We start from the raw sequence: 27,955 nt of genomic DNA, 5'->3' as shown, positions 1-27,955 counted from the left end.
GGTAATGCACTATGGCGATAAATATATATGCATATATATATAAATATGTAGATATGAATATATATATATATATATATATATATAAACATATATGCATCGCGTTTTTTCGAGCTGCAAGACTTCAGCTGCGTCTCATCACCCCGCCAGTCAGACTCGCATCGCGACGGGGCTTCGGTCCGGAGATCTCCCTCGAGCCCCAGCCCTTGTGTCGCCGCTTAGTCGACGAGCTCCCAGTTTCCGCAGACCTTCCTCACGCGTCCCTCTCGCTCCAGCGTCTGCAGAATTTCTAGGATCTCTTCGTGTCGCCAGGTCTTCGCTGCCCTCTCCGGCTCTGGCTTGCCGTCGCCGCGTCTGTCGTCTCCGCTCCTCGCACTGAGCTTCTTTTCTCGCTGCTGAAGCCGGGCAAGCAGGACAAACGACGGCGTCGCCCTGTGGAGGACGTTGGAGACATTCGACGCGCGATCTCGCATCAGCTCGAGAATGAAGCGCTCGGCGGCCTCGTCACGAAGGAGTGTGTGTGCAGCGCCCAGGGCGGCCCCCAGTCCCCCCGTTCGCGCCTCAGCGACCCCCTGACTCCTCGCGCGGTCGCCGAGAGCGAATGCGTTTTGTGAGACACCGTGGAGTCTTTCTGGGGACTCGTCGTCGTTCGGCCTGAGTCGCTCGTCGTCGTCTTCGCCCTCAGACAAATCTGCGACAGTCGAAATCTGCGGATCAAACAGATCCACAGACATGAGATCGCCCAAGCGGGCCTCGTACTCCCCCACCGCGCCAGCGGCCGCCGGCCCTTCTGAGAAGGCCGTGAGAAGGCGTGAGACCTCGCTTTGCCCAGACCAAACGGCGTCTGCGTCGCCAGCCTCGAGTACATCTGCGTCCCGCTCGAGCTCTCGCCGCGCCGCCGGTCGCGCGGCCAGGAGCGGCAGCTGCGGATGTGACAGATCTAAGTCCTCTCCGCAGGCAAACGGCGTGGCCTCCAGGCAGGTTCCCCCAGACGCGAAGCTGCACTCAGGGGCTGCCATGCGCTGCACCTCGTCGTCGGTTCCACTGGCCCCGCCAGAGCCGCGCCGTCGAGCGACCCTAGACCTCGCCGGGGGGGGGGGCGGGCTGCGTCCCCCGCCGTCCTGTCTCCGGCGCTCCCGCTGCCGCCTCGGGGGCTGCTGGTCGGGAGGCGAAGAGGAGGACGCTGATGACTCCCGCGAAGGCCTTCGGGCGTCGTCCGCGGCCCCGTGCAGGAGTAGCCCGCCCCTCAGGAGACCCGCGCCCTCTCTGGCGGCTCTGAAGGCGGGAAGGCCAGATGCGCCCGCGTGAAACGCAGCGAACCCGCCGCCCTCTGCGCCTCCGTCCTCTTCCTTCACAGCAAGGCCCGCCCCCCTAACAGAGCCCATCCCGCGCGCGCCACGCCTTCTCCCTGTGGTCGTCTCTGCTCCGCGGCCGCTCGCGGCGTGAGACGCGACGCTCCAGAGGTCTGAGCCATGACGGTCCAATTCGCAGGCGGACCGCGCGGCCGCCTCCTCTCCGTCTTCTGGCTCTCCGCCCTTCCCTACGGCCCACAGAGGATGCGGAAGACCGGCCGGTTCGACTGCCGCCGCCAACGAGACGGCGTCGCGACCGGCTGCCGGCGCCTCCCTGCCCTCCGGCGTTTCAGCGTCGGGCTCGCGCTCTCGCTGCGTCTCTCGCAGCAGCCCCGCGGGCCGCTGCTGCAGCGCATCGGCCTCTCGCTTGGGGTCTCCGTGGCGCGCACCCCATGAAGGAGCAGGCTGGGGCTGCTCGGGAGCGAGGAAGTAGAGCCATTCGTCTTTTTCGTCTCTCTCGCGTCTGCACCTCCTTGCGCGCGCGTCGACGGGGTTGGCGAGTTCGCCCAGTCGCCGTGGATCCTCGGGCCACACCGGGCCTCCGCAGCCTCCGTTGCCGGGCGGCGGCAGGCCCTGCGCATGCACGGAGCTTTGCGAGGGACCGATGAGGCTCCCGCCCCGCGCGGGGGCTTGCTCGCTCGCCCATCGGCCGTCCTTGGCGGCCTCCTCGGGCTTCAATCGGGCCTCGCCTTCGTGCACCAGCGAGCCCCTTTTCGCCCGAGCCAGCCAACCGCCGACGATGAGAATCTTCAGGTGTCTTCGCAAGTGACGCACGTCGATCTGCAGCTTCTTGGCGATCTCGGGGGCGGAGAGGCGGACAGGTGACGGCGCGTCTGCGTCTGAGCCGAGACCATCCGGTCCCGCTGTCCGGGGCTCTGGCGCGGCAGCTGAGTCCTGGTGAGGCGCGGGAGGGCCGTGGCCGTCGGTCGGAGCAACGCGGCTGGGATGCTCGGCACCGACCTCCGAGGAGACGTCTGTCTCCATCACCTGGCCATCCAGCAGCAGCAGAATCGCGGCCTGGTGTATCGACACCCACGCGGTCCTCGCGCGCGGCGGTCCGCGGCACGGGGGACAAGCGGGCGCGCACGCCCCCCCGGAGCAGCGGGGCGCAAGCGAGAGCTCAACCTCCACTAGCGAGTCTCTGTGGAAGAATTCAGGTACCCAGCGACCGCGGCAGTTGTCTTCGTAGGCGGCGGCGCACTCGCGCTCCGCCGCGCGAAGCAGCAGCGGAAGCTTCTGCATCTCGCCTTTCTGCAGCGACGCCGGCTGCGCCACCTCAATCGCCCACGTGCCTCCTTTCGAGGCAGACGACGCCGCCGCAGAGGACGGCACCGCGAAGGACGCAGAAAGCGACGAGGCGAATGGCGTCACTGGAGACGGCCAGAAGATGAGGGCCGCCAGGCAGACCGTCATCGAGGGCACGCAGAGGCTGAAGGCCGACGTCGGCAACGCCAGGCAGGAGAGGACCGGTGCGGCGGTAGGCAGAGCCGCGTGCTCAGAAGCGTCTGTCATCGGCGCGTCTGTCATCGGCGCGTCTGTCATCGCCGCGTCTGCAGCCACCGAGGGTCGGCGGGCGCGCGGCGCGCAGAGGCGGGACGAAGAGGCGGGAAACGAAAAAGACGCGCGGGAGAGGAGGCGGCGGCATGTCTTTTGCCTCTGCATCTGCGCAAGGCCCGCCCCGGTGTTGCTGGGTCTGCTGGCGCGCCCCTGGCGCCCACGCACCGTCCCCGGGCCCGCTCGGAACCCGCAGGGGGCTGGGTCAGGGGCCCCCGATGCACCCGACGCGGCGAGCGCCTCGTCCCCGACGCGCGGCGGGCCCGCAAGGGGCAAGGCCCTCTGAACGTCTCCGAGCGGCGCCGAGACGCGAAGGCTCCGCCGCGGCCGCGAGGGGGTGGGCGACGCCGAGGAGGCCGAAGGCGGCGACGGCAGCGGGGAGGGAGCGTCCGCTAGGGCGAGAGAAGGGCCCAAGAACGACGTCGATGCGCCACAGGTCAGCGGCGAGGGCACTTCCTCTCCGGGCTCGTCGGATTCGGTGTCCTCAAAGGGAACGGACGGGCGACTGGCCCGTCGGGTCCGCCCGCGCTGGGGCTGCGACGGCAGACGCACAGACATTTGCGACGGCGTGCATGCAAAGTCCTCAAACTCTGCGCGAGGCTCGTCCATCTCCGCGTCGCTTGCCCCCTCTGCGCCGCCGCCCTCGGCTGCGGCCATCGCCGAGACGGCGAATGGGTTGTCAGCGGCTCCGCCTGAAGGCCGCGCACTCTGGCTCCCTGGCCAGCAGAAGCTGTTGCTCAAGCTCGTCGTCCTCCTTCGCCTGCCTGGCTCTCGTGCAGCGAGGCTGCTCGCCGGGCATTCGTCTCCATCGCAGCTGTCACGCATCCATCGGGGCTCCGCGCGCTTCTTGGGGCGGCTGCTGGCGCGTCGACTTCGCGTCCGCGTTGGCGTCTGCTCGAGGTCGTCGTCGCCCCGCCCCAGCAGGGGCAAGGCCGAGCGCGTCAGGCGGCTTGGCGTCCCTCTGGCGACCCCCTGGATGACGCCGCTGCGCACGTCCTCTGCGTCCTCTCCCGAGTCGAGGCGATGCGCAGGCGCCGCGGCGCTGGCCGCCTGGCGAGACCCGCTAACGTTTCCTGCGTGCGCCAGGACGTCAGCTGCAAGGTCGATCGCGGCCTCCATTCCGTCCGCTGCAGAGCACCCGGAGGCGCGACGTTGAGAGCCTTCGCTGAGAACTCGAAGTTGGGCCCACCGCGCTTCCACTTGGCTCCTGGTCGCCCAAAAAAATGCGACAAGCTGCGCCAGCCGCGCCTCTAGTAGCGCGCACGCCTCCACGTTTGTGCGGGCGTCGTTGAGCATGATGCGGCAGTTGGCGAAGTACGCGCCGCCGCTTTGGCTGCCGCGGGCCTCCTCCTCGTCCGTCCGCTCGCCGTCCCTCGAGCCCTCTACGCCGTCTCTGCCGCCCCACGTGGGGGGGGGCGCCGCCGCGGGCGAGCGGATGAAGGCAAAGAACGACAGCGAGGAATTCTCTCCAGCGTGCGTGCCCACGCACGACTCCACGTAGTCAGTGAGCCTTGCAAGCCGCTGCAGCAGACGCGGCGTCGAGGCAAACTCGGCGCAAAACTCCGCGGCTGCCCCCCTCGCTGCAGTGCCTCCTGTCTGCTCATCGGGCGTGTTCGCCTCGCCTACAGCCTCCCTGGAGCGTCGGCGAAAGGGCTGCATATCCGGCGCGCACGCAGAACGAGGTGCGGGCACGAAAAAGGATCCCCGGTCGGCAGTGGCCTGCGTGTCCGTGCCGTCGTCGGCCACTTCAGAGTTGGCGCGGGAGGACCTGCCTGTCCTCTGGCTTTTGCATGACGAGGCGTTTGAAGTCCTTGGGCGCCTTTGCGAGACGTTCAACTCGCCAGAGGAATCTGCCCCATCGAAGCGCTCTGCTTGCTTGACGAGCGCGAAGAAGTTTACGTCGGCGAGTCGCTTCCCCAGGCGGTGTCTGTACACCGCCGCGAACCGAAGCGGGCCCCCGATCAGTTCGATGTAAAAGTCCAGCAGCGTTCGCTCTCGTCCTCGCGGATTGCCACCCCACGGCCATCTCTGTGCGCCCCCCTTCGCCCACGACGCGCGGGTGTCCTCGCCGTCTTTATCGGGCCATTCGCCAGCGAGCAGTCCCGCACGGATTCTTGTCCTGCCGACTCCCTCCAGCGCGTCGGCGTTCTCCTTCTCCGCGAAGCCCATCCAGGCCGCGCCGTCCTCGGCGTCGCTCGAATCTGACGAAGCAGGCGGGCCGCCGACTTCCGTGCTGCCGTCGTCCTCGCCTGTGCGAGCTAGCCAGCTCATGGAGATCATGTAGCTCCAGCAGCTAGCTGCGTCCTGACTGATCTGCGCGCGCGAGCTGCACATCGCCTCCGCCCGCAGCGCCGATGCCGAGACAATCGAGACTCGCGACGAGACTCCCAAGGGCCCGGAGGCACATTGGCTTCCGCCGAGGCCTGTGATCTGCCCGACGAGCCCCGCGCCCACCTTGCCCTCCTCTTCGCGCCCCGCGCCCGACGCCGCAGGCCTGGCAGCCGTTGCGCTCGCCTCCTCGCGCTGCCCCCTTCGTCTGGCAGACCCTCTACTAGCCGGCGCCGAGCCGCCCGAGTCTCGCGTCTGCTTCCCTCGACAGACGAAAGGCCACAGCTTCCCCTGCGTTCGTTCCCGCCGCGTGCTCGCGGTCCTCCGAGGCCCCGCCTGGGCTTCCTCCGACTCGTCACAGCGTTCTCGACGTTCTGGGCTCTGCTCGCCTTCGCTCTGCATCGCCACGTCCTCGAGGCCCTGCTCGCGGGCTCGTCCCCGCCTCTCGCCTCGCGGCGTTGTCTCCGCTCCGGGCTCCGCGTGGGCGCCGCGCGAGTCGCAGGATATCGCCACGAGGTCGCAAAGGCACGAAGGCCCCGGCGCGTCCCTCCAGAGGGCCCTGGCCAGCACTTCCGGTGAGGAGCGCGAGGGGGGCGGCGTCTCTGCGCGGCTTCGCTCCTCCGCCCCCTGCTCGCCGTGTCTCGCAGCCGCAAGGTACTCACCAGTGCCCCAGAAGGTCTCTTCGCCGGGTCTCTCCGCAGCACCACCGCTCGCCGCGCGCGTTCGCCTCAACGACGAACGCGTAAAGTAGGGACTTCGAGCGAGCGACGCGGGCGCCGGCGCCGGGGACTCGGGCGCAGGGAACGAAGGGCCCTCCGGCGCCTCTGTGGAGACTTGTTCTCCCCCGGGCAGTGGCGGCTCGCCAGCGAGGCAGAGCCCCAGGTCCCGCAGGGCAGGCAGCAGAGCGAAGACGAGCGAATCCAAGTCGTCCAGCGCAAAGGCCGTGAGAAGGAAGCGGCGCAGCGGCAGCAGCACGCGCCGCGCATCCCGCGGAGGGACGCGGAGAAAGTGCAGAGTGAGGAGGAGCTGCGCCAGCAGCGCGCCGAGCGAGAGAAGCAGGTAGGCGTCGGCGCCGCGCCGCAGCGCCTCCTGGCCGCCGAGGTCAAAGCGGAAGAGCCTTTCAACCTTCCGCCGCTCCTCTACGCGAGCCGCCCTCCCGAGCACCGAGCTGAGGCGAGCACCCAGCGACGCCCGCCACCGCGTTCGCTCCAGCTGACGCGCCTGCCGCGCGTAGACCAACCCGAAAAAGTGCGGAAGAAGTCTCTCCTTCATCATCTCCCGGAACGCACGTCCGATCGCCTCGGCCGTCAGCGGCGTGCAGAGCACTTGGTCTGCTTCGCTGTCGCCCCCGCGCCACGTGGCGTCCACTCTCCCCGCCTGCATGCCTTCTGCGAGGCCTTCTGTGAGGGCCTCCACGGCACCTGGCCTCGCCCCTCGCCCCAGACTCGGCGCGCTTGCTGCTTTTCTTTCAGCCCTCCTCTGCGCGAGGGGAGCCGTTTCTGTGCCTCGCTGCTGGCGCCAGCCAGCGAGCGCGCGGGCGGGTCCCGCCCCCACGTTGCTGTCGCACCGCAGCAGGAGGTCGGCTGCGCGGAGATCGGCGAGCATGGGCAGCGAAGAGGGAAACAGATGCACGCAGGCCTCCAGCTCTCTGATTCGCGCCTCGCGCAGAAGAAGCAGCAGCGTCACGCCGATGCTGCACAGGCAGACATCCAAGTCTCGCAAATTGTCGCGCTGCTCGCTGTTTCGCGCAGCCCGGCCTCCGCGCCGCGCGCGTTGGGGGGGATGCAGACGACCTGAGGAGCCTGGGGCGCCGTCCGCAGAGGCCGCCGCGAGCGGCCCGCCCCAGCAGAGGTGCAGAAAAGGATGGCAGTGGCCTGTGAGCACGCGGAGGAGCGGCTGGAAAACGCTCTCGCGGCTCCTTGGCTGCGGCGACGGCTGTCCGACCTCCGAGCCGTGACGACGCGGAGACCGCCCCCCCGCCCCCCCCCCGGTCTCCTCGAAAGAAAACGCAGACCGCCTTCCGTCTCCCCAGCCCAGGCAGTCGTTCCGCAGGCGGCGCAGGAGGAGCGCGGCGAGACTCGCGCGCCAGACACGCTGCTGCCCGAAGAGAAAAAAGAGATTCGCCGCCGCATTCAAGTCACAGAACCCGGGCGGCGCGGGAGGACCGTCGGCCGAAAATGCAAAAAGATGAGCAAGAAAGGGCGACGACGCGAGGCAGCGCAGCGCAGCCGCGATAGCGGGACTCTGAGGGTCGCGCCTTGGGCCCCGCTGGGCTGGAGCCGCGGCCGCCGGGAGAGACAGAGACTTCGGGGACAGGGTGAGCCGCGCGGTAGACAGCAGCAGACTTGGACGCACGTCCAGATACAGACACAGCATGGAAATGGTTTCAGAAGGCGATCGCCTCCGCGAGGATGCAGCACAAGGCGGCAGGAACTGAGGCGCATCCGCAGATCCGCACTGCGGGCATCTCAAGAGGGACGCGGACGGCGATGCCGGCCCCGACGACGCCCTCGACGACGGCAGACCCCGGGCGTACAGTGGATCCTCGTAGGGCGTGCAGAAGAGAGCCGGAGGTTTTTGCCGCCGCTTCTCGGGTTGGTCCTTAGTCCGCAGACCTCCACGTCCATCGCGGGGCGAGCGAAGCAAGTCACCGCTTTTCTTCCTCCCGCCAGCCGCAGGCGCCGCCTCCAGCCCGCACGCAGGCTCAAGCAGGCGGGCGCAACACGCGCACTCCTGAGATTTCCTGGGATCGCGCTCCGCGCGCGCCCTCGCCCGCTTCCCATTCACGGCTGTGCACTTCCATCCCGGGACTTGCACCGCGTCGACGGCTGCCTCCAGAAACGCGTCAAAGTCCCTTCCGTCGATGCGCCAGTCGGCATCTTCTTCGGATTCATGCGGTTCGTCTTTCATCCCGTAGCACGTGCAGGTCATGGTCCCGTCGGCATCCTCCTGAAGCCCCCCCCCTCGAAGCCGCGCCTCACCGGGCTCGGCGTGGCTGCAGCTCGCCCTCAGTCCACCCAGCCTCGCAGACGCCTCCTCGCGTCTCGCCGTCGGCGTCCTCCCTTCCGCTTGCTTCATGGCTGCTTGCGCTACTCGCGCCTCTTCGTCCTTTCGACATTCCCTGCTTCTTCTGGCGGCTGCGAGCCCGCTAAGGACCGCCGCACGCGGCATGAGCAGCACCGGCGACTGCGCCTCTGATTCTGCATCCAGTCTCTGCAGCCGGACGTCTCCCAACGCGCGGAGGAAGCGAATGTGCAAGGACTCGCGGCTCCTACCATCAGCGGCGGGATCCTTGCCTTCGCCGGCCTGTGAGGGCCCCTCCGTCGCCACCGTGGCGAGACCAGCAGAACGCCACGCGGCAGGCTGTGGCGCCCGCGTCAGCGATGCGATGAACGGGAAGAGAAGGCGAAACGGCTCAATCGCGTCGCCAGTCAGCGAAAGCAGAGGAAGCAGTAAGTCGTCCAGCGACCCCGCTGTCGCGCCCACTGTCGGCGCGTTCTCGACTGAGGATACAGAGCGACGAGCGGCACCGAATGCCGCATCCTCGCCCGCTGCGCCGCACCTTCCAGCGCCCGCAGAGACGTACGGGGCAGCTGAAGAGACGCCTGAAGCCTCTGAGCCCGTCACGGCTGCAAAGAGCAAGGGCACAGCTCTCGAGACCATGTGCTCGACTTCGCGTCTGTCGCTTTCTTCTCTGGCCCTCTCGGCCTGCGCGGTGTCTTCGCTTTCCCCTTGAGCATCTGCCGTGAAGTGGACTGCGCCCTCGAGTGGGTCGTAGTGCGTGAGGAGCTGCAGCGTCGCGCACCCTGGGAAGGGAACGGGTATCTCCGCGCCGGAGGCCCGCGCCTCCGACCGGGGTCGCGCCCCCGTCACACTGGAGCCCCAAAACGCGAGCGCCTCCTGCTCCTGGCGGGAGACGAATGCGCTGCAGAAGCGGTGGACTTCGCTCGAAAGAGACGCGCAGTCTTTGCAGCGAAGCGACGGTGAGCCCTGCGCCACTGAACCGCTGGCAAGAGCCACGGAGTCGAGCGATTGCCGAGCTGAAGACACACTGCACGCCGAACTTGTTTGTGGGCAACCGCGCCCCGCTGCATCACGAAAGGGGCAAGGGCAGTGCAGTTCAGCTCGCGGCGTCTTCTGGTCGCCTTCTGCGGGCGGCCAGAGCATCCCCCCGAGCCGAAGTCGAGAAAACATGGAGAAATAAAGGGCCTGCAGGCCTTCCAGCAGCGCAGCGGCAAGTGGCGGGCGATGCGCCTCTGCCGCGGCGCAAGCGGCCTCTTTTATGCGTTGGACGTACACCTCATAACGGGTCTGGCCCTCAGAGTCTTCCTCCTCTTCCGGTGTGGCATTCGTCCCATCAAAACAACCTTCATCTTCCTCGTCTCTGCTCCCAAGGCCAGTGTCCGGTGTCTTTTCAGCGCGGCTCTCTGCGCACTTCTCCGGCGTCCCTCGGCTCCTCCGCGGTGGCCCCGGCGTCGCCAGCAGCTCAACACAGTCAGCGTCGAGCTGCGGCTCATCGTCGCCTCGCTGCCGCCGCGCATCTCGAGTCGCGCGTGCTTGTGAGGAGGCCAAGCCTCTCACACGCAGTGCGCGCTCCTCTGGCGGAGCGGGAGTGGCGCTCGCCGCGCCCTGGGGCCCGCCTCTCGGGGCTGAAGAAGAACGCGGGGCTGACCACCGGCAGCAGAGGAGACTGGCTAGTTCGAGGGCAAAGTCGAGAAGCCGCGCGTAGCTCGCGAATCTCTCGAGAAGCAGAGAGAAGAGCGAGGCCTGCGACACAAGCGCCACCGCCCCCGGGAGCTGAGGCGCTCCTTCCTTCTTCGTTTTCTTTCGAACTCGTCTCTCTGCGCGTGGCGACTCGCCTCCCCCGGGGGATGGTGCTTCTGGCTCCAGAGACAGGCTAAGCAGCTGCGCCCGCCGGCCTTTCGCTCGGCTCCCTCCGCCTGCCGGGGGGCCGTCAAAGGTCGCGGAGAGCCCCGCCGCATCCTTCTGCCTCGGCACGGAGAGGTGAAAGCCGCTGGAGAGTCGCGGCTGAGGCGAGCTGGAGACGCTCGCGGAGGCGCCCGGCGACGCCGGCGAAGCGGCGATCGACGCGAAAAAGGACGAGGATGAGAAAGATGAAGAAGCTCGGACTGCCACACCACTCTGGCGCCGCGAAGGTGTCGCGTGTGGCGCTTCAGCGGCAAGCAGAGCCGATGCGTCGCCGCCGAAACGATTTTGCCACGCGCGTCGCACGAGTGCCTGCGGGTCCGCGAACGCCCAGAGGTGCGTCTGCGCATAAAGCTGAAACGCTGTTCCCAAGGCCTCCAACAAAAGCTCGAGGAGGGCCTCGTGGAGCTTTGGAGCGTCCAGAGACGGCCAAGCAAGCGCCGCAGCAGACTCAGCCCACTGCAACAGCGCGGCCGGCAGCCGGTGCGTCGAGACAGGAAACAAAACAGCGAGCCCTGGCGACGCCAAAGAGCCTGCCGGCGCCGGTGCAGACGCGGGGCAGGCGCACAAAGTGCTCCCGGAAAACGACCAGGCGGCGGGGACAGAGAGGCGGGGCGACGCGGGAAAACAACTGCGAGGCGGCCCGCCCCCCGAGCGAGAGGGTGTGAGAAAGAGACTAGACGACGTAGGTGCCGAAGCGTGAGAAGGAGAGGGCGCGGAGGACGCAGGGGCACTTCCAGTGTCCAGCGAGGATGAAGACGATCTGCGTAGGCGGCGGCGAGGCCGGCGGGCTTTGCTAGAGGAGCCGCACGCGTCGCCGTCCCCCGGGGACGGAGCGTCTGTCGCTGCGCCGATCGTCTCCGCTGCCTGCGTCCCGACGGCCTCATCCTCGGACGCGTGGAGCGCGAGCAACAGCGCCGGCAGCTGGCTGCACAACTCGAAGAAGGAAAAGAGAGTCTCCTCTTCGCCGCGGCTCCATGGGCGCCCGGCGTGCGTCTCCTCTTCAAAGAGCCTGCGGGAACCGAAATCGCCAGACGAAGCCACAACCGAAAAGGACGCGGCGCCGCAGCCGGAAAACTGCGACGGCGCGCCAGGGCAGGGCTCAGGGGGTCCGCTGGAGTCCCCTTCCTCCATTCTGATCTCCCAGCGAGGCACGCGCGTGCGCCGGCGGCCGCGTGAATCCGCGACTCAGCAGCGCATGGTGAGTAACCCGAGAGGTTGGAAAAAGAAGGGGAAAGAAGCGGAAGAAAATGACACGACGGGGATTCTCGCTGGACAAAGTAGGGTTATCAGACAACAACAGGAGGAAGAAAATGCAGCAAAGCGACTAAAACCGCAAGGCTCGTCCACGCTTTGCACCTCCAAGCACACACCGACAAGACGAGAGAAAAGGAAACAAAGTGCAGCTTCTATGCCGACTCAATTGCGCCCGCTGCAAATACTGGAGTCAAGAGACGAAAACAAAACAGTGGAGATTCACGTGTGAGATTCCTTCAGTCTCATCTCGTCGAGATCGATTCGGGCAGCACTTTTCGCTTGGTGTCTCGGTACAGTGGAGGGCGAGGAGACCTCGCGGACACACTTAGATCTGTGGATGAAAAGAAAATCGGAGGTCCCCGAAATGATAACTAGCTTTTAACATTAAGCAGAGAGTGGAGGAACCTCGAGGGGTTATTAAGAGTGAATTCGAGAAGGGTGTGTTGATAAATGAATAGTCGCCGAATCAGCGAAAAGAAGCTCGCGCTTGCATGCACGCGGCGACCAGCGGATTTTTAGAGGCCACGGGGATTGAGGAAACTGTAAAAATGCTACGAGCGTCGGTCCGTGGGAAGCCAAACCTCACATCTTCAAATGGATTGTTTATTTCCTTTCTATTGCGTTGCATTTTTCCTAATTTGATCTTCTTCCCTAGTCAGTTTCCTATCGTTTCTCTCGCCTACGCTGGTCTCTGCCGCGGGACTGCCAGCAGTCAGAATTGGCTTACTGAGTAGAGCCGCGCTTTGATTCTTGCATTTCTCGGTTTCGCCGTCCTCCCCGTTTTTGTCGTGCTGCAGATTTCGAGCTACTTTAGTGGCCTCGGGGCGTCAACTGAACGTGGCTGGCGACCTTGCCTGCTCCACGCGCTCACTTCCCTCTCGACTTCGCGCGTAAGATACGGGAGACGCGACGCGGCAAAGCAACTACGAGTGAGGTCTCAGTGTTCAAGCAGGAAGATCTCGAGTAGCTTACTGGGAAGCACTTGCGGCAACTTTACCGACAGAATGGGAGGCGGCGCTCGCGTGGGGTCGGCGGCAGGTGTGCGTACACCTGCCGCTGACACAGAGGACGGCTTCCTCGTTGAGTTCAACCGGTCAGATGACCTTCCCGAGTTTCTGCAAGACCTTGCCAATGAGTGCAAGGCGTCAGGCTCGCCGACTTCTTCTGCATTCGCGGGGGCGGCAGCCGGTCAATCGTTTTCGAAAGGAAGGCGCCGGCGCGTGGGGGCCGGCGCCACTGAGAAGGACGAGCGCGCGCCGCCGCCGATCGTCGGCTTCAGCGCTCTCACGCAGGCGGCTTCTGCACTGGTTAAAAACCTTGCACACAGGCAGAAGAAGGCAGCGAGGAGAGAAAAGGAGAGGGAGAGAGATATCGCTCTAGGCGCGCAGGACGCCGGAGGCAAGGAGACCGCAGACACCGATGACGACGACGACGAGTTCGGCTCGCGCGCTTCCTTCGTGAAGGCCACACTGTCGCAGCGCTCGCAGCGTGCCCAAGAACTCCTGAAGAAGTCAGAAGCAAGGGGAACTGCAGCCAAGGCCGCAGGTGCAACGAAGGCAACCGCTGCGGACAAGCTGCAGCGACAGAATCAAGTCGGCACTCTGGAGGACGCGAAGAGGAGGAAAAAGAAAAAGCAGACTGGAGCTCCGGGCGAGACAATCCAGAGTGGAGCCGGCGAGAAAAAAGGCACCGCGAAAGAAGATGGAGAAGAGGCCTCCACGGAGGACAGAACAGGAGGTTCTGCAGCGGCAGACCGAGTCGCCGTGAAAGACAAAGACAGACACGACGACCAGACGGACAGAAAAAAGAGAAAGAGAGAGACAGGTCGCGAGCCTGAGGCGACGCCCTCCGCGAGAACGGAGTCACCTGAGGAGTGTGAGAAAAAGCACGCGTCGAAACAAAAGAAGGCTCATATATTGAAAGACCGAGCGGCTGAGAAGCAAACGCGTGCATCGCCGCCCTTGCCGTCGGGCTCTAGTCCCTCTGCGGGAGGCAAGCACCGGGACATCGATGGGATTGGGCACCAGGGGAAGAAGACGAGGGATAAGCTCGGCGCGGGCCCACAGATTTCCCACCACCAGCAAAGTGCAAATGGAGAGAAAAACCGAGACAGCCAACTGCCGCATAGCCTACCATGGGAGCGCTCTTCAGGGAAAACGATGCAGGGGCGAACGATAAAAATCCGCCGCGCTGTCGGCACCAACGGAGAGGAGAAAGCAAGAAGAAAAACCAAAACGCGCAGCCGCCAGAAAAACATTCGAAAAGACAACCGCCCTGACCACATGGTGAGAGAACACGGTAGACTATTGTTTTATACATCAATAGATAGATACATACGTACAGTTAGTTAGGTATAGATATATAGATAGATAGATAGATATAGACAGACAGATGTAGGTAGACACATAGATAGATGCAGACAGAGAGATCTAGGTAAACAAATAGAAAGATAGATTGATACCCCCACACAGACAGATATAGGTAGATAGATCTAGATATATACGTAGATATCGTGTGTATAAATCTTCTGATTGATGCAGGCCATATGCATTTATACGTGTGTCTTGTTTTGTGTGTGCCTGTAAGGTAGAGTTTGATTCTGTGTGCGAGCGTGGACAGCTACCACCGTGACGTAAAGTTTTCCCGCCACCGTTTGTCGCAGAATAAAGTGCTGTATGGACGTGTTTGCCGTCTGGCCCCGGCTAGGTTGCGCGTCCCCGCCGGCTGCTTGCAGAGGGTGTACGGAATCCATCAGAGCTCCGTTGTACGATTTTCCTTTTCTGTCCTCCCTTCAGAAACCTCCTCACTTGCGCCTGGAGTCAAAGGTGCCTTTCTACAATCTTCCGTCGACGTGATTTTTCGGCTTTCGCCGCCGAGTGGCGCTTGCCTGTGTTCGCCAGTCGGCGGCTGTGCTTCTATCGAGAAGTGAGGAAATGAAGCAAATCTGACGGCAGGAAGCGAGCGCTAGATCGGGTGCAAGAAATCACTCGCAGAGAGAGAAAAGGAGAGATAGGGATTCCTAATTTTGGCAAGAACAGCTGTTCCTTCTGAGGCGATCGTCTGCTTCCAACGCAAACTCTGTTTCTGCCGGATCTTCTTTCGCGTTTGGAATGTCTGTGCTTCCCGAGAGGGCCTTTGGCGGTCTTCCACAGCATCTTCTTTTTCTGTCATGGCACCATTTCCCTTCTGGCGTCTGAAGCGTCTGCTAGCGACATCTGACGTTTTATCGTGATGAACTCTAAGCCGGTCAACGACACTTCCTTTACTCTCTCCCTGCGTGCTTCGGCCCCTCGGCGACCCGCCGTTCAAAGCCACTACACCTGGCAGCGCCGACAGTTTCAGATCTATGATCTTTCAGCTAGTGATCATAGTTCTCTTCCTGCTCTGATTCATGTGAAACGTGTCTGGGATGGGTCAGAGGAGGCAGCAGCTGCTGCTCAACGTCTCTGCGCTGGCCTGCGGGAGGGGACCGCCCAAGGTCTCGGGGCGGGGGGGCTCCTGAACGGCCGCTGAGTCAGAGAACTCTCTAGTCGATTGGTGCCGGTTGCTCGCCGCAGCAATCTTGGGTGGCTGGTGGCTGTGTAGTAGCGGCTAAGCATCTATCCAGCATGTCAAGTTGCGTTTGCCCTAAATCTACGTCGAAAAAAAGATGCTTGACAGCACAATTCGAAGCACAAGAAGCCGTCCTCGAACGGAAGGTCCCTCCAGCCGCTCCACCCGCGCGGTGCGACAACCTCTTGCGAATTGACTAGCGCTCACACGCAGACGCACACACGCCTGGAAAGAGCCGTTCGACCCGCGGCGGACTGCAGGCCAGAAACCTCGATACCCTCGAGGGACGCGAAATTCTTCATCGCGCAAAAGGCGTCTCGTGATGACGCACACACAATGGGAGAGAGAGAGGGAGACAGAGAGACCTGATTCGCATAGGGCATGCAAACTTGCATTTTACACTTTGAGAAGAGCTACAAAGCGGCCAAAATACAGAAGCCTCGGCGCTTAGAACGCAGGGGAGCAGGCTTGTGAGGAACCTGAGATGATACCACGATGCGTAGCGGCGAGACGCAGCGGCGGATGCAGTCAGTGACGCCGAGGCTGGCGTGGAGGCGCCGGCGGCAAGCAGCCTCACGCGGGGGGCGGCGCAACGGCGTCTGACGGCGCGGCCGCCGCAGACACGTCGACGGGAGCGGCGGCATGCGGCGGAAACTGTTCGTTCATGTCGATGTCGTCCGTGGGGCCTGAGACACAAAACAGTTGAGCGCCACGTATTCATAACAAACATAATCCGGGTAATCTGGTTTTCTTCTTAACATAACGCTGTTTTTAACACCGGAAGGAAGCAACAAGGATGCATTCGCATGCCGCGGAGCCGAACGCGCCGACCGTTTGAAGCTCCCGAGGTTGGAGACAACAAATCCAATTCCTGACGCGATGCAATATGCCGCATGCAACGAAGGGAAAGGAGAGGTGCGATGCTTAACTAACAGATACATCTCGTGACAGAAGTAAATAGAAGCAGCCTTGAGCCATTACGCGCAAGAAATATGCGCGAAAATCTCTTTTACAGAGAGCAGACGAGCTACAGGCCATCGTCCTTTGCAGAACGCGCCCGAGCAACGCCTACGTAGGACTCAGGCGGCCCTAGAGGCGTTCACACGCAGCACAATCAGGTGCGCTTTCAACTGGGCCTGCACTCTTGCAACAGGCGTCTAGGCGGAGAGGCTAGCCGCGTCCCCCAGCGAGCGCAGGCGCCGCAGAACGAGCCCGCGATTCTCTCTGCAGAGGCGTCGGCTAGGTGCGCTAACGGCGTGGCAGCCCCACCGGCCTGAAGATATGGTGCGGTCTTGAGACACCCCGTCTTCTTGAGTCTCAGAAGAGCCGGCGAGGGCACTTACCGTGAAGAAAGCCGAGACAGCTCACCACCTCCCGCATCATGAAGAAGGTGCCGCAGACAAGCAAGACGCTCTGCTCAGCTGTCGCCTGTCGATAGGCAAACCGCAGCACGTCTGGCAGATTTCCTACACGAAGCACTCGCACGAAACCGAAGTCCAAAAAAGAACTTTTAAACAGGCACCTCGAGGCTCAGACGCGGCCCGCAAAGTGCCGCACGTCCGCGTACGTCCACGGCGAGCCGCTGCATGAGGCGGCAACACGACACGCGACCGAAAGAGGGCGATGAAACTCCAACAGACACGACGGCGAGAGCAGCAGAGACACCTGTGGCCTTCACAAACCCTACAGAAAACGGGCTCGATGCCCTAAAGCCACACATGCGTCGACGGCGACTGCAAACTCGGTATCGCTTTGAAATTGATAAAAACAACGTGCTCTCTGCACCCGAGGATCTCTCAGATACACACCGCGAAGAAGCGAAGAGCCCATCAAGAGTAGGATATATGAGGAGTTCCTTGCTCGCACGCAGAGCTGAAGCTGCACAGAGGAGCGCACGCAACGTCTGCTGAACAGACAGGGGCCGCTGCGACGAGGCACAAGCTAGCAAAGGGAGAGACGCGAAAGGCGACAGACGCAGGTCGCCGGCGGGGATTCTCGTGCGTGCACCACAGCTAGAGGTTAGCCGCCAATGCGAAAGCAGGATCTCCAAGGATCTAAAAAGCGACGAATCACGCGCACGCCACCCCGAAGCTTGCCGTTTGGTCGCTGCTGTCGTACCGGGTCCGCAGGTCTCGAGGAGATGCGCGTGAGGCCGAATGACTTCTGGAATGTCCTTCAGCGCAGCCGCGCGCTCCTCTAGCTTCCGCTGTCGCTCCTCCTGCTTTTGCAGCTGCTCCAAGGTTTTCGTCAAGGCGCCGTCGTCCGCAGAAGACGACGCGTTTATCTCTCTCTGATTATCACTCCCCTCGCTCAAGGCGCGATGCTGCTCCTCCAGGCCCGCAAGAAGCTGCGTACGGAGGCTGCAAAAAGACGCCACGCAACCGGGGGAGCTAAATTAAAAAGGCACATAGCACAAGCGGAAGATGGCACACGAGTGGGCGCGGAGGGGCGCCCAGATCCGCTCTGGAAGACCTCAGCAGGCAGCGCAAGTGCTTAGAAAAAGACGAACGAATCTGATGTAGCTGGGCACCAGCCGCCCCAACCGAGCCGCGCGTGAGCAGACTCCTCGTCCGTCCCGTCCTCGTAAAAACACGAAAAGCAGTTCGACAGATGACCTCCAGACACGGCCCGGTGGCCTCACAAGACGCGCGAGAACGAGCCACGACGAGTAAAACCAGCGGGGCCCACGCGATCCGAACAAGGCGAAGCAGAACGTGCACGATTCTCACGTGTTTCACTGAGTGCAACGTTACAGCAGAGTGTGAGAGAGACGGCGAGACACCCAGAGAGCCCTGCAGCGTGCCTGTAAGCAGGCGAGTGTGCCTGAAACTCACGCTGCGGTGATGGCATCGCTTGTTTCAAGTTCTTCCAAAAGCGAAACGGCTCTCTTGGCACGTTCGTGGTCTGCCTCGACGAAGTGGACGCGCTGTACATACAATACAGCACACGCCTGCATGCCCTCTCAGTGTGTGAAAGCGCTTTCCTCCGCCCTGGGACGCGAACAGCTTCGCCGGTCTGCTTCTCGATACGCAGAGCGCATGGGCGCTACAGGAGTCGACCTCCAAGGCGCAAGTCGCTACGCCGCCGGATCTGAAAACGGTGGCATGCAGCGAGCGCGCCTAGGCCGACGCGAAAGCTGCGGGTCGTCAAAAGCGGCGCGTAACTGAGCTCCGCTTACCACGAGGCGATTGTTCTTCGAAAACGAGAGATAGTTGATGATGGGCTGGAGGACTGTTGCGTCGCGCTCCTTGGAAAGCGAAACAACCAGCCGGACCGGGATGCCAAAGTAGTGATGGCTAGCAAACTGAACAGCACAGCGCAGCCAAACGACACAAAAACTCATTTTTTAATTATATTACATAGAGAGAGAGTATTATGATTCGACGTATTAGCAAGCAAGGGTTTCAAAAAATCCCGACATAATTTTTTATGACGGGAGTATATCCCCGCCCCCCCCCCTCCCCCCTCCCCATGTGCTGCTGCCAACGCGGCACAAGTCCTGTGCAGGCTCCTACTCGAATGGCGTCGTGTAACTGAATGTAGACACCACACAGACTGGTGACCAGCGTAAACGGCGCAGAGACCCTAACCAACGGGCGGATACAGTGCAGCAACGACGCCTCCTAAAGCTCCTCTGTGTGCGCCTGAAGGGTGTCCTCTTCCGATCAGCTTTGCGCGACGCGTAGATGGCGTTCTTCAGCCTCCAAACAGACGCAGGTTTGCTTCTTTCACTGAGCAGGTGTTTAGAGAGGTCAATGCCTACAAGCCTGTCGACGCTCCCATCCTCTTTCGGCGCCGTGGCAGGCGCTTCCTATATAGATATATATAAAGATATACATATATATCGTGGCTGTGCATGCGCGCGCGTGTCTCGCCCGTCCTGCTTCTTTTGGAGTCTCGCTGCTCACGATCGATTTTTTCCGCACACCTGTAGGAATCGTTCGATGGCGCTCTCGTTGTGCGCGAGATCCACGACGACGGCGTGAGGTGTGTCGAAGAGCGCATGGTCGCGCAGGTCGCTGCGCGAGGTCTCCGTCGCGCCGCTGGCTGACTTGGCGCCGTTCTGTGAGTCTCGCCTTTTGGCGTTCACGCTCGACGCCGACCCGCGGCCCGGGAGCTCAAGGGAGCCTGGGCGGCTCCGCGGCGGCACTCCACAGAGTTCGCTGGCCAGCTGAAGATCCAGGCGAGACAGCACGTGTGCGCGGAGAGGCAGCTGGATGGCCAGCGCGCTCTCGAGCTGATTCGGCAAAAGATCCAGATGCAGCACTTTCTCCACGACGGCGCTGCCCGGAGCAGACACAAAAGCAGGCCGCATGCGTGTTTTGAAGGAGCTCAAGGCGGAGTGAAAAAGGCAGGAGCGCACGAAAAGAGGCGGAGAAGGCGCAGAGGCAGCGGCACAGCGAGCCGAAGGTGACTGCACTTCAAATGCAGATAGACGGGCAAGCACAGCAACGAGGTCGGCGTGCCGCTCCTAGCGTATGAACCGCGTAAGAGTGCAACGGCTGGGCGTCAATGCCGCAGACGTTTTATCGAAGCGTGTGTCCGCTTCTGGATACAGACGGTGACTCAGGCTGAAGCCCAGTGCGCGAGAGCGACTTCCAGTGGCCTTCAAAAACACGCTGAAAAAGACGGGGAGGGGTTGCCTACCGGCAAATGCGGATGTTTTCATCCTCAAAGTCCTCGCCACGGGGCTCCGCGGCGACCTCCACGACTTCCGAGCCCAGGCTGCTGGCTCTCCGCCAGAAGCATTGGTGGACGGCGGCGCTTGGGCCTGCAACAGGTCAGCAGAAATCAAGGCGAGGCACCCGCTGGCCTGCTTGAGACAGCTAAAAGTGCTGGATTTCAGTGTCCTACGACACGAAGATTATTCCACGTTGATTATCCTCTAGGCGCGACAGGACAACACCTGGTTCAGTCCGCAGCCGCAAAGAGCCGCAGAGCACCGCCAGGGCCCGCGGAGGGCCTCGAGGCCCCTGGCCATCAACAGCCAGACGGCAGAGGGGCGCAGAGGGGAAAAAAGGGAGTTCACAAAGCGTGTATAGCATGCGCGTGGAGATTGCGCGTCGGCCGAGCTTCTAGCCACGCGTTCTGTCGCCCTCACTAGACGATGACGCAAATCCGATATACCGGTAAGCCGTCAGTCGACGCCCGGAAAGTGGCCTATACACAGTGAGGCGAACGCGCACGGCCTGAAGTTGCCTCATTCACGCAACGGGTTCAGGGTTGAATGCGAGACCGTCAGGCGGAAAAGACGACTCCAAACCTACAGCAGCTGCGACGTGACAAAACTGCCGGTCTGCCAAGCCAGAAGTAAGTCTCTGTTTTGCCTCACCGAGAACTACTGGCACCTTCGGCTTGATGATTCCCGACTTCTCCTGCGCAATCTTGTCGAGCGTCTTGCCCAAAATGTTCATGTGATCCCACCCTGCGGGCCAGCGAGCAGCACAGGCACACACACTGTGGCAACTGGTCTGCCAATGGCAACCCGCGGAGATACGAACGTGGAAACATATATATATATATATATATATATATATATATATATATATATATATATATATATATATATATATATATATATATATATATATATATGCAGGTACATATATATATACATATATGTTACGCTGCGGCGAGGGCGATGGACCAGATCTCCATATGCGTCCCTGATTCTCCAGAGTTCGGAGGACCATGTTTCACTAGGTGGAGACTCGCACGCGCTTGCAGGCACGGTGCCGAGTCTCTCACGCAGAACAGGCTTGCCGAGCACGACTGACAAACTGCATAGCTGGCGAAAGTCATGGGTGGCGCCGACCAGATTCTCCCAAAGCTCCTACGGCTCTTTGAGGCTCTTGAGCGCTGGGCGCGTCCTGCCTCTCTCACCAATCGAAGTGATGACTGTGCACCGCGGCACGCTGATGATGTTTGTTGCGTCGTACCGGCCGCCCAGGCCGGTCTCCACGACAGCCCAGTCGACTTCCTCTTGAGCGAAGTACAGGAAGGCGATGTGCGTGAGGATCTGATTCGCATGGAAGGCAGAGGACGCGAAGGGCGCGTGTGTGAAGCCGCGGGGGTCTTCGGGAGTGGAACCTGCTGCGGGAACGGCGCGGAGTCCGCGGTCAGAGAGGGAAGGCTCAACCATTCTTACGCAGCACCAGCCCTCCGAAATCGTGGAGGCTCGAACTGCTGCAGCGCTTACCTCAAAAAAACTGAGAGAGACGTTCATATGAGAGGCTGTCTGAACGACGCGGTTGTACAGTGCCACAACAGAGTCTTCGGGAATCATCTGGTTGTCGACGCGAATCCGCTCGCGCAAGCAGAGAATGTGGGGCGAGGTGTATGTACCGACCTTGTAACCTGCGCAGACGCGGCACCGCACCAGAAACAACGCGTGAAGTTGCAGGCAGGTCAGAGCTGAAATAAACGCGCTTCAATGATAGTGGCGTTGGGCAGTAAGACTGCGCGGATCTCGGTTAAGGGAAATCCTCTGGGCTTTGCGGCCCCGTTCTTCGTCCTCACGGTGGCGTCAGACAGTGAGGACTTCGGGGTAGAAAACCAGTCTTCTGGCCTAAACGCAGTCGAAATCCCCCTGCCACCGCATAGTTTAGTTGTGTAGGCATCAAAAAAGTACAGGGGAGTAAACAAAACGGGCAACTCAAGCAGTTGATCTTTTAGAGTTTCTGTTGACAGGCTGCGTCGCACCTTTGAGCGAGAGGCACGCCGCGATCTTTGCGCACGTGGTGCCCTTCCCATTGGTGCCCGCAACGTGAATCACGTCGAAGTCATCCTGAGGATTTCCGAGGCTAGTGGCGACGGCCTTGACTCGATCTGTTCCAAGTCTCATGCCATGGTGCCGAAAAAGTTGCCTCAAACAGGCCTTGTAGCTCCGCACCAGGCCAACGGACGCCGCCGCGGCAGCCTCGCCTACGGCTGCGGCCATTATCGAAGGCACAACTTCGCTCGCTTGCGAGTCGCAGTTTTGACTGGAAAGGGGCGAGGACACACAAACCAGGAAATCTCACGAGTAAAAAGAGACGAGACGCGGACAGACATAAGAAGGGCGGAACCTGAATGGACGGACACAAGCGTTGAGGGAGGCGTCAAAGAGCTCTCCCTGACCTCTTACGAAAAAACGCTAATGAGCAGCGCTGGGATCCGGCGAAAAAAAATGCAGGCACAAGGATGGAATGTGTAAGCGATACGGTGTTGAAGACGCCTCGTTTCAGTTTGGCCGCAAGCATACATCGCCGCTCACGGCAGCTGCAACAGTGTTGTATTTTCACTGTCGCCCCTCCCTCAGGCCTCTTTGTAAAAGGAGTTCGTAGTCCCCGACGAAAACCTTGTCTGGCCGCGTTCTGTCTCGTCGTACAACCGGCTCAACACCGGGCACGATATGCAGTCTGCATAGAAATTCAAGTCAAGTGTTGCATGCGGTCTGTTTCACACACTCGGCCATGCGTATCTGTTAATCTGGGAACGCTAGTTCCACCATTCCTCTCAGAGACAGTTTCATGGCGCGCGGCCGGCAAAGGTCGGTCGACAGCAAGATCTATGGATCGGCCGCTGGACGCGGGTTGCTCGGGATACGACAGTTACGCGGAGAAAAGATGGATCGCATGTACGTCTGCGGTGAAGACGAGACGCGGCGTAAAGAAGCATAGACCGAAACATTCAGGGAACGGCGGAGAAGGAGGCGTTTTTAAAAGAAGAACAGCAGCATATGGTTGGGTCGGCTTTTACCAGTCAACATTTATAGAGGAGGCAGCTGAGGCCACAGACGCGTTCTGGCGTGTGTAGCGTCTTGAGTAACGCTATGCAGGAGCATGCGCCGGGGACACGCGTTTGTGCGTTTTCTTTCCTGAGAGCATGGAAGTCGTCGCCGAGGACGCTGCTGCGGGGCAAATAAAAGCGGGCAGACTACCGGACCCACACGGCAGATCCCTCTTCATATCCCGTTTAGTTTCATCATACGTCATCACTGTAAATACCTCACCTAGCCTCAGAGCATGGCTGCAACTCACGGGCAACCAGAAAAAACGTCACTGGATGGCCCGACCGACCTCCTCCGCGACATATAGTCGCTACAAGGCTCCATTCATTACATTTCATACCCGTACAAAGGGTTATGAGCAAAAAAGGCTGGACCCGGCTCTAAAGCACTTCGTTCCACCATTCGACAGTTGCATTCGTGCATGGCCCAGTTCATCGATTGCGCGAAGCCGTAGTCGATAGCAGTCAACGTTGTTGCCACTTTATCAAATTGCACGTTGGGAACTATTACAGCACTGTTCGGGTGAGGAACAGCCTTCGCACGTGTCCAACTTCACCGGATGGCAGTAAAAGCCTCATCCTGCATGGAGCCACTCTTGCTGGATGAACTCCCGGCGGGTCTGAGGGATCGTCTTGTAGAGGACTCGCCATCGCTTCGCTAGTCTTGCCTTGTATTTTCCTTGGGCTACGTCACCATCGATTCAGCGACGTGCCGTCATGAACGGTGCTGCGTGTCGCCACTAACGGGGAAAGGTCACGCATCTGACAGAGACCAGGCTTGAAACAGACAAGATGCCACCCATGAAAGGAAAAAAAGGGAAGAAGAAGATGTACCCACCCGAGGTGGCTCGCTTCTTACAAACTCATGAGTACAAATGTATCCGGGGTCTTCTCGAGTTGCCTGGGGGCATTCCCTCCGTCCACCAGCCTTCGATAGACGAAGAAACCCAAAAATCTATTGCCTCGCTCCTGTCTGTTCTTGGGCGAATAGCAACAGCGATAAAGGTGAATAATTCGCTTGTCAAACAAAATACTTTTTTAGTACTCTTGTTCACGTCAAGGCTCTGCTCTGACACCGCCCGTTACGGCATGATCATGGACGCTGTCTCGCCCGTAATTTCGTGGAAACCTCTTTGTCCGCACGACTGACTCAAGGGACTCCTTGGTTCCCCTCGAATCCGCCAGCCGATATTGCGTTGCGTGGTAGAGGTTTTCGCAATCGTGGCACAGTACCAGTAAAGTGAGCTCCATTATCATAGACCTTGCCAACCAGTTCGCCTTTTGTCGAGCTGAAAAGTGAAGAAAATCTGCCTCGCCAAGCAGTGCAAGTGGAGTTAACCGGAGTTCTGTTTGGAACCTGCGCGATTGGCGACGCAGGATCTATACCAATATGACTATGTCTCAATACCGTTCTCTCCGTATGTTCTGTTATTGCACTCCACACCTTTCGCCACGCTTCCAGGTCGGCCGGCCTAAGGATTACCGATTTCAAACTCATCACCGGTTCTTGTACCCCGCCCCTCAGTACACACCAGCTGGATACCCTCCCGAAATTGTTCAGAATGCGCGTACTATTCTGACGGGCAGCTGCATGGTCCTTGTAAGCGGCCGTGCAATCATGTTGGACACCGACGAAGAGCTCCCGGCAGTCGCAAACCAGTTCCTCATGGATGTGGATTTCAATGTCAGCGGGATAGTGAAGTGGATTGAACAAGGCCTCAGCACGGACTTCTCAGCCATGGGGCTTGTCGCTTTCGAAACGGATCTGAGAGAGCGGTTCCGCGTATTTGATTCTGCGTGGGTTGAGTTCGAAGAACGGCTATTAACATCTGTCGAAACAGTCACAAAGGAGATCTTCAAACCAATCGATTCAATTGTGGTGGGTTCCGAATATCATGAACTGCTCTGTGAATTGCGATTACGAAACGGATGTCACTGCACGCATACTCATCGATCCGTAGACCGGCGTAGCTATGCCTGCTTCTGAGCTAGAATACAGCAGCATATGCACTTGTAGTACGCCGGGAGGAATTAACCATTTCCTCAGCTTGCTTCTCAGCACGCAACAGAAAAAACACTTTTACTCCTCTGTAGAGGCCTCATCGAGATTCAGTTGGATCTTGACCGATTGTGCGCGTGCGGGACTGCCGTAGCGTCATCCTCGGTTTTCTGATGAGCAGGCACTGCTTCCTTGTTTCTTTACCTGACTGATACGAGCATAAGTCTCTACTCTCCCATAGACTGACGCTTGTCATTTTCCGGGATATTACTGACGCCACCTGTGATTAGCAGTGGATCGCCGCGCAGTCCAAAATTAAGATGATCTCCCACGCCTTGTCCTGTCAGCTTCTGACGCTACTCCAATTCCGTATCGGGGTGCAAAGCTAGATACATTTGGCACTTCAGTTCGATCGCTTGAAGCCGTAGACGTTTCGGACGAGGTGCTACCCTCAGGATCTCGAAGCCAAGCTGTCTTGTCTGGAGAATGCGCAAGTGAGCTACAGTTGCCTAACCCTGATCTTCCAATGATCTGAGATTACATGATGATTCGCCTGCTTTCTCGCATAAAAACTCAAGTGCCCTTCCACGTCGACTGCACCCTGCCTCGCACCTGGCATGAGAGTTGTTTACTCCAGCACGGCTGAATTTATCCGTTAACCCGCTGCTAGATGTCGTGTCTCCTGCAGGACTACGCGAACAGACTCGGAGTTGAGAAACAGTTCGTTTCGGCAGTAACTGTAAGGCCATTTCTCGTCCAAGTGCCGCATACTAGTTCCAGCGCTTCTCTGGAGCACCATGCACAGGGCTGTGTTCCGCGTATGCCTACGGTAGTCCCCCAAACGTGATATATGCCGCTTTTTATAAACATAAGCTACGTAGGGATACCTAGATGTTCCTCTTCATGTATGGCTCCCGTGCATACGCGGATGCAACAGACATCGCGTATACACTTTAGTTCATACTTACTTGCGCAACGCATATCAAGCATGCCATGTCACACATGGAACCTCCGCTCAAACCCCAGACAGGAAGTGGCAGCCCTTCCAGAGACTACCAGTTGACACCCTCCGAGTCCCCTCTGAGTAAAAATCCCGCGTGTATGGAAGATGTGCATCTTCTCTTTCGGAACGATAGCATGCCAGGAGTATCCCACTACGGATCTCACTAGTCCACAGTGCAAGCGTTCCACTGCCAACCGCTAATCAATCGTCCTTGGCTCGATTTCTATACGTCTCAGGAGCTGCTTCCAATTCTTTCTGTTACGACGGATGGGTTCAAAATGCCAGATGTAAGGCTCACACCTGCGCGTATTGTCATGGGTGCCGTACGGACCCGCGCATTAATTCTAGTTCGCAGTTTCTGGGAATCCTTAAAGCGTCGCATCTAAGCGCATGAGGTACTACCGCAGTCCTGTAACAATGCGAAAGCATTCTCTGTTTTCAGCGGGACTGTTCTCCTATGGGCGGCTGTTCCCTTAAATAAATACTGGCAAATACCCGCGACTACACCGTATACAACATGTGCCCGAGTGAAGCCCTAAAGAGGAACTGCGAGCGTTGTAGTCCTCTTGGCCGCGGAACGTGTCGATCCCGGTAGAGAAATTTGCTGCGTTATTGGTCTATTTTGCCTACCATATCCAGTCAGGACCTGGGTAGGTTTACAGGCTGTACCTATCCGCACTTGCGTCTAACTAGAGGAATGCGTCGGAGACTTTGTGGAGTTCAGGATGCTGTCGAACAAGCAGAGGCATGCATATTTTACGATTGTAAATTGCCGGGAAACATTGTCGACAAGGCAAAAAGGCTTATCAGACAATACTTGAAGCGTAAGCCGCAAACCTCACGAGTACGAGATGTGCCGCATGAACGGCGCTGCTCGCTTGGCGCAGATACCTATATTGGTCTGCGGGGGAGTGTGGAGGGCATGTTGCTGCAGAATCCCAGGGTTCGAGACTAGAAGAAGAGAATTGTGACATTTTGAGTCCACTGGTGCTGCTTTATAAGTGATCCGCGCTCCGAGTGGCACATTCATTATTCCGTTTGTACTCCGATCGCGTGTATTAAATTGCGACATACACATGTGTGTATTTTCCGTGGTCAAACTTGGTTGCTGTGTCATCTTCAGTACGCCTCGTTGTGCGACAGATTCCTGCGGAACGGCTATGGCCTATGCTTCATACTAAGTGAGGAGGAAAATGAGTTAATGGTATCCGAAGAAGAATACGGGAGTTTTACCCTGGGAGCTGCACTGGTTCACGCGTTGGCAGGCAGAGCCTACTCCACCATCTGGACTTCCGAAAGGACGACACGAGTATCCAGGGTTGCAACGGAAGGTTCACACCAATTTTGCGGGCAAAGGCGTGGCGATACAGATGAAGGCTGCGGAGGAACATGTCTCCACGGGTTTTGTCACGGTAATAAATGCCAACTGAAGGCCGTGTTTATCGATGGCCGCCTGTGCACAGCGAAAAACTGGTTCGAGCTGTTCAGCACTTCTACTGGGTAAGGGATCAGGTCTCTAAATTCCAAGGATAGAAACGACAGTTGAGTGCGTTTTGGCTACCCGAGAGTAGGGTGCGAAACAACTGGGCCAGTCCGCTACGCAGCCACGGGGTGCCGTAGAAACGGTATGGCAGTTTTCGTCCCGTCTGTTGCAGATTGAGCACGAACGGCAGACGTAGGATGAAGCCAGTGCATACAGCGGAACGAACGTTTCTTTGCTTCCTCGTTGATCAAACTAGTGCCTGTCTGCGTATTTGTTGACCCTAAACCGATGAACATGGAGCGTTAGACGCGCACCGATTCATTTGCGCCAATCGCTCATGCGGCCCGTGTCCAGAGGGCTGGGGCTGCATACATGAAGAAAATTGCCTTCGCAGTGTATGTTCCTGCCTCCTTCCGCTTTATAGAGCGTGCGTGATTGCACGGACGGATTCGAAATGGCAAGGCGCCTTCCAGTTGTAAGCGCACCTGTGCACTGATATCGAGAGGACGCCTCGGCCCTTACGGGCACACTCAATATCATTAGAATGACGACAGTCGGGGACTCTCAACAATAGAGAAGGGAAATGACGATTCCAGCAAAATTCGCCTCTTCTTGATCTCCCACTGGCCAAGTGTCGAACGTTTCTCTGGCGGAAGAGCGTGCGGCCTCCGTTAAGGGCAAGTGATGCTGAGCTACCTTTGTGTGCCTGGCCGCAGCTACCTTGTACTCAGCCC

General features: G+C 60.0%; 4 protein-coding genes across 4 annotated transcripts; 2 read left to right on the top strand and 2 right to left on the bottom strand.

Annotated features, from left to right (window-relative positions):
• Positions 1-215: 215 nt before the first annotated feature.
• Positions 216-11,291, bottom strand: BESB_037560 (uncharacterized protein; the record flags this gene model as incomplete). The annotated part of the gene is made up of 1 exon (XM_029362342.1): positions 216-11,291. One exon carries the CDS (start codon positions 11,289-11,291, stop codon positions 216-218), a length of 11,076 nt encoding a protein of 3,691 aa, XP_029221307.1.
• A 1,127-nt stretch (positions 11,292-12,418) lies between these two features.
• On the top strand, positions 12,419-14,045 carry BESB_037550 (uncharacterized protein; the record flags this gene model as incomplete). Its single annotated transcript, XM_029362341.1, has 2 exons — positions 12,419-13,699; positions 14,001-14,045. The coding sequence occupies 2 exons, from the start codon at positions 12,419-12,421 to the stop codon at positions 14,043-14,045; spliced, it is 1,326 nt and encodes a 441-aa protein (XP_029221306.1).
• A 1,494-nt stretch (positions 14,046-15,539) lies between these two features.
• BESB_037540 (bifunctional protein FolC subfamily protein) lies at positions 15,540-21,906 on the bottom strand (the record flags this gene model as incomplete). The annotated part of the gene is made up of 11 exons (XM_029362340.1): positions 15,540-15,652; positions 16,310-16,432; positions 17,085-17,326; positions 17,801-17,892; positions 18,145-18,270; positions 18,895-19,249; positions 19,614-19,737; positions 20,299-20,391; positions 20,850-20,985; positions 21,166-21,323; positions 21,669-21,906. The coding sequence occupies 11 exons, from the start codon at positions 21,904-21,906 to the stop codon at positions 15,540-15,542; spliced, it is 1,800 nt and encodes a 599-aa protein (XP_029221305.1).
• Positions 21,907-23,528: 1,622 nt separating this feature from the next.
• On the top strand, positions 23,529-25,939 carry BESB_037530 (uncharacterized protein; the record flags this gene model as incomplete). The annotated part of the gene is made up of 5 exons (XM_029362339.1): positions 23,529-23,741; positions 24,262-24,615; positions 25,191-25,229; positions 25,424-25,474; positions 25,880-25,939. 5 exons carry the CDS (start codon positions 23,529-23,531, stop codon positions 25,937-25,939), a joined length of 717 nt encoding a protein of 238 aa, XP_029221304.1.
• Positions 25,940-27,955: the final 2,016 nt, after the last annotated feature.

The sequence above is a fragment of the Besnoitia besnoiti genome, chromosome II (assembly GCF_002563875.1).
Source record: "Besnoitia besnoiti strain Bb-Ger1 chromosome II, whole genome shotgun sequence".
NCBI lineage: Eukaryota > Apicomplexa > Conoidasida > Eucoccidiorida > Sarcocystidae > Besnoitia > Besnoitia besnoiti.
This window is presented reverse-complemented; position numbering and strand designations above follow the sequence as displayed.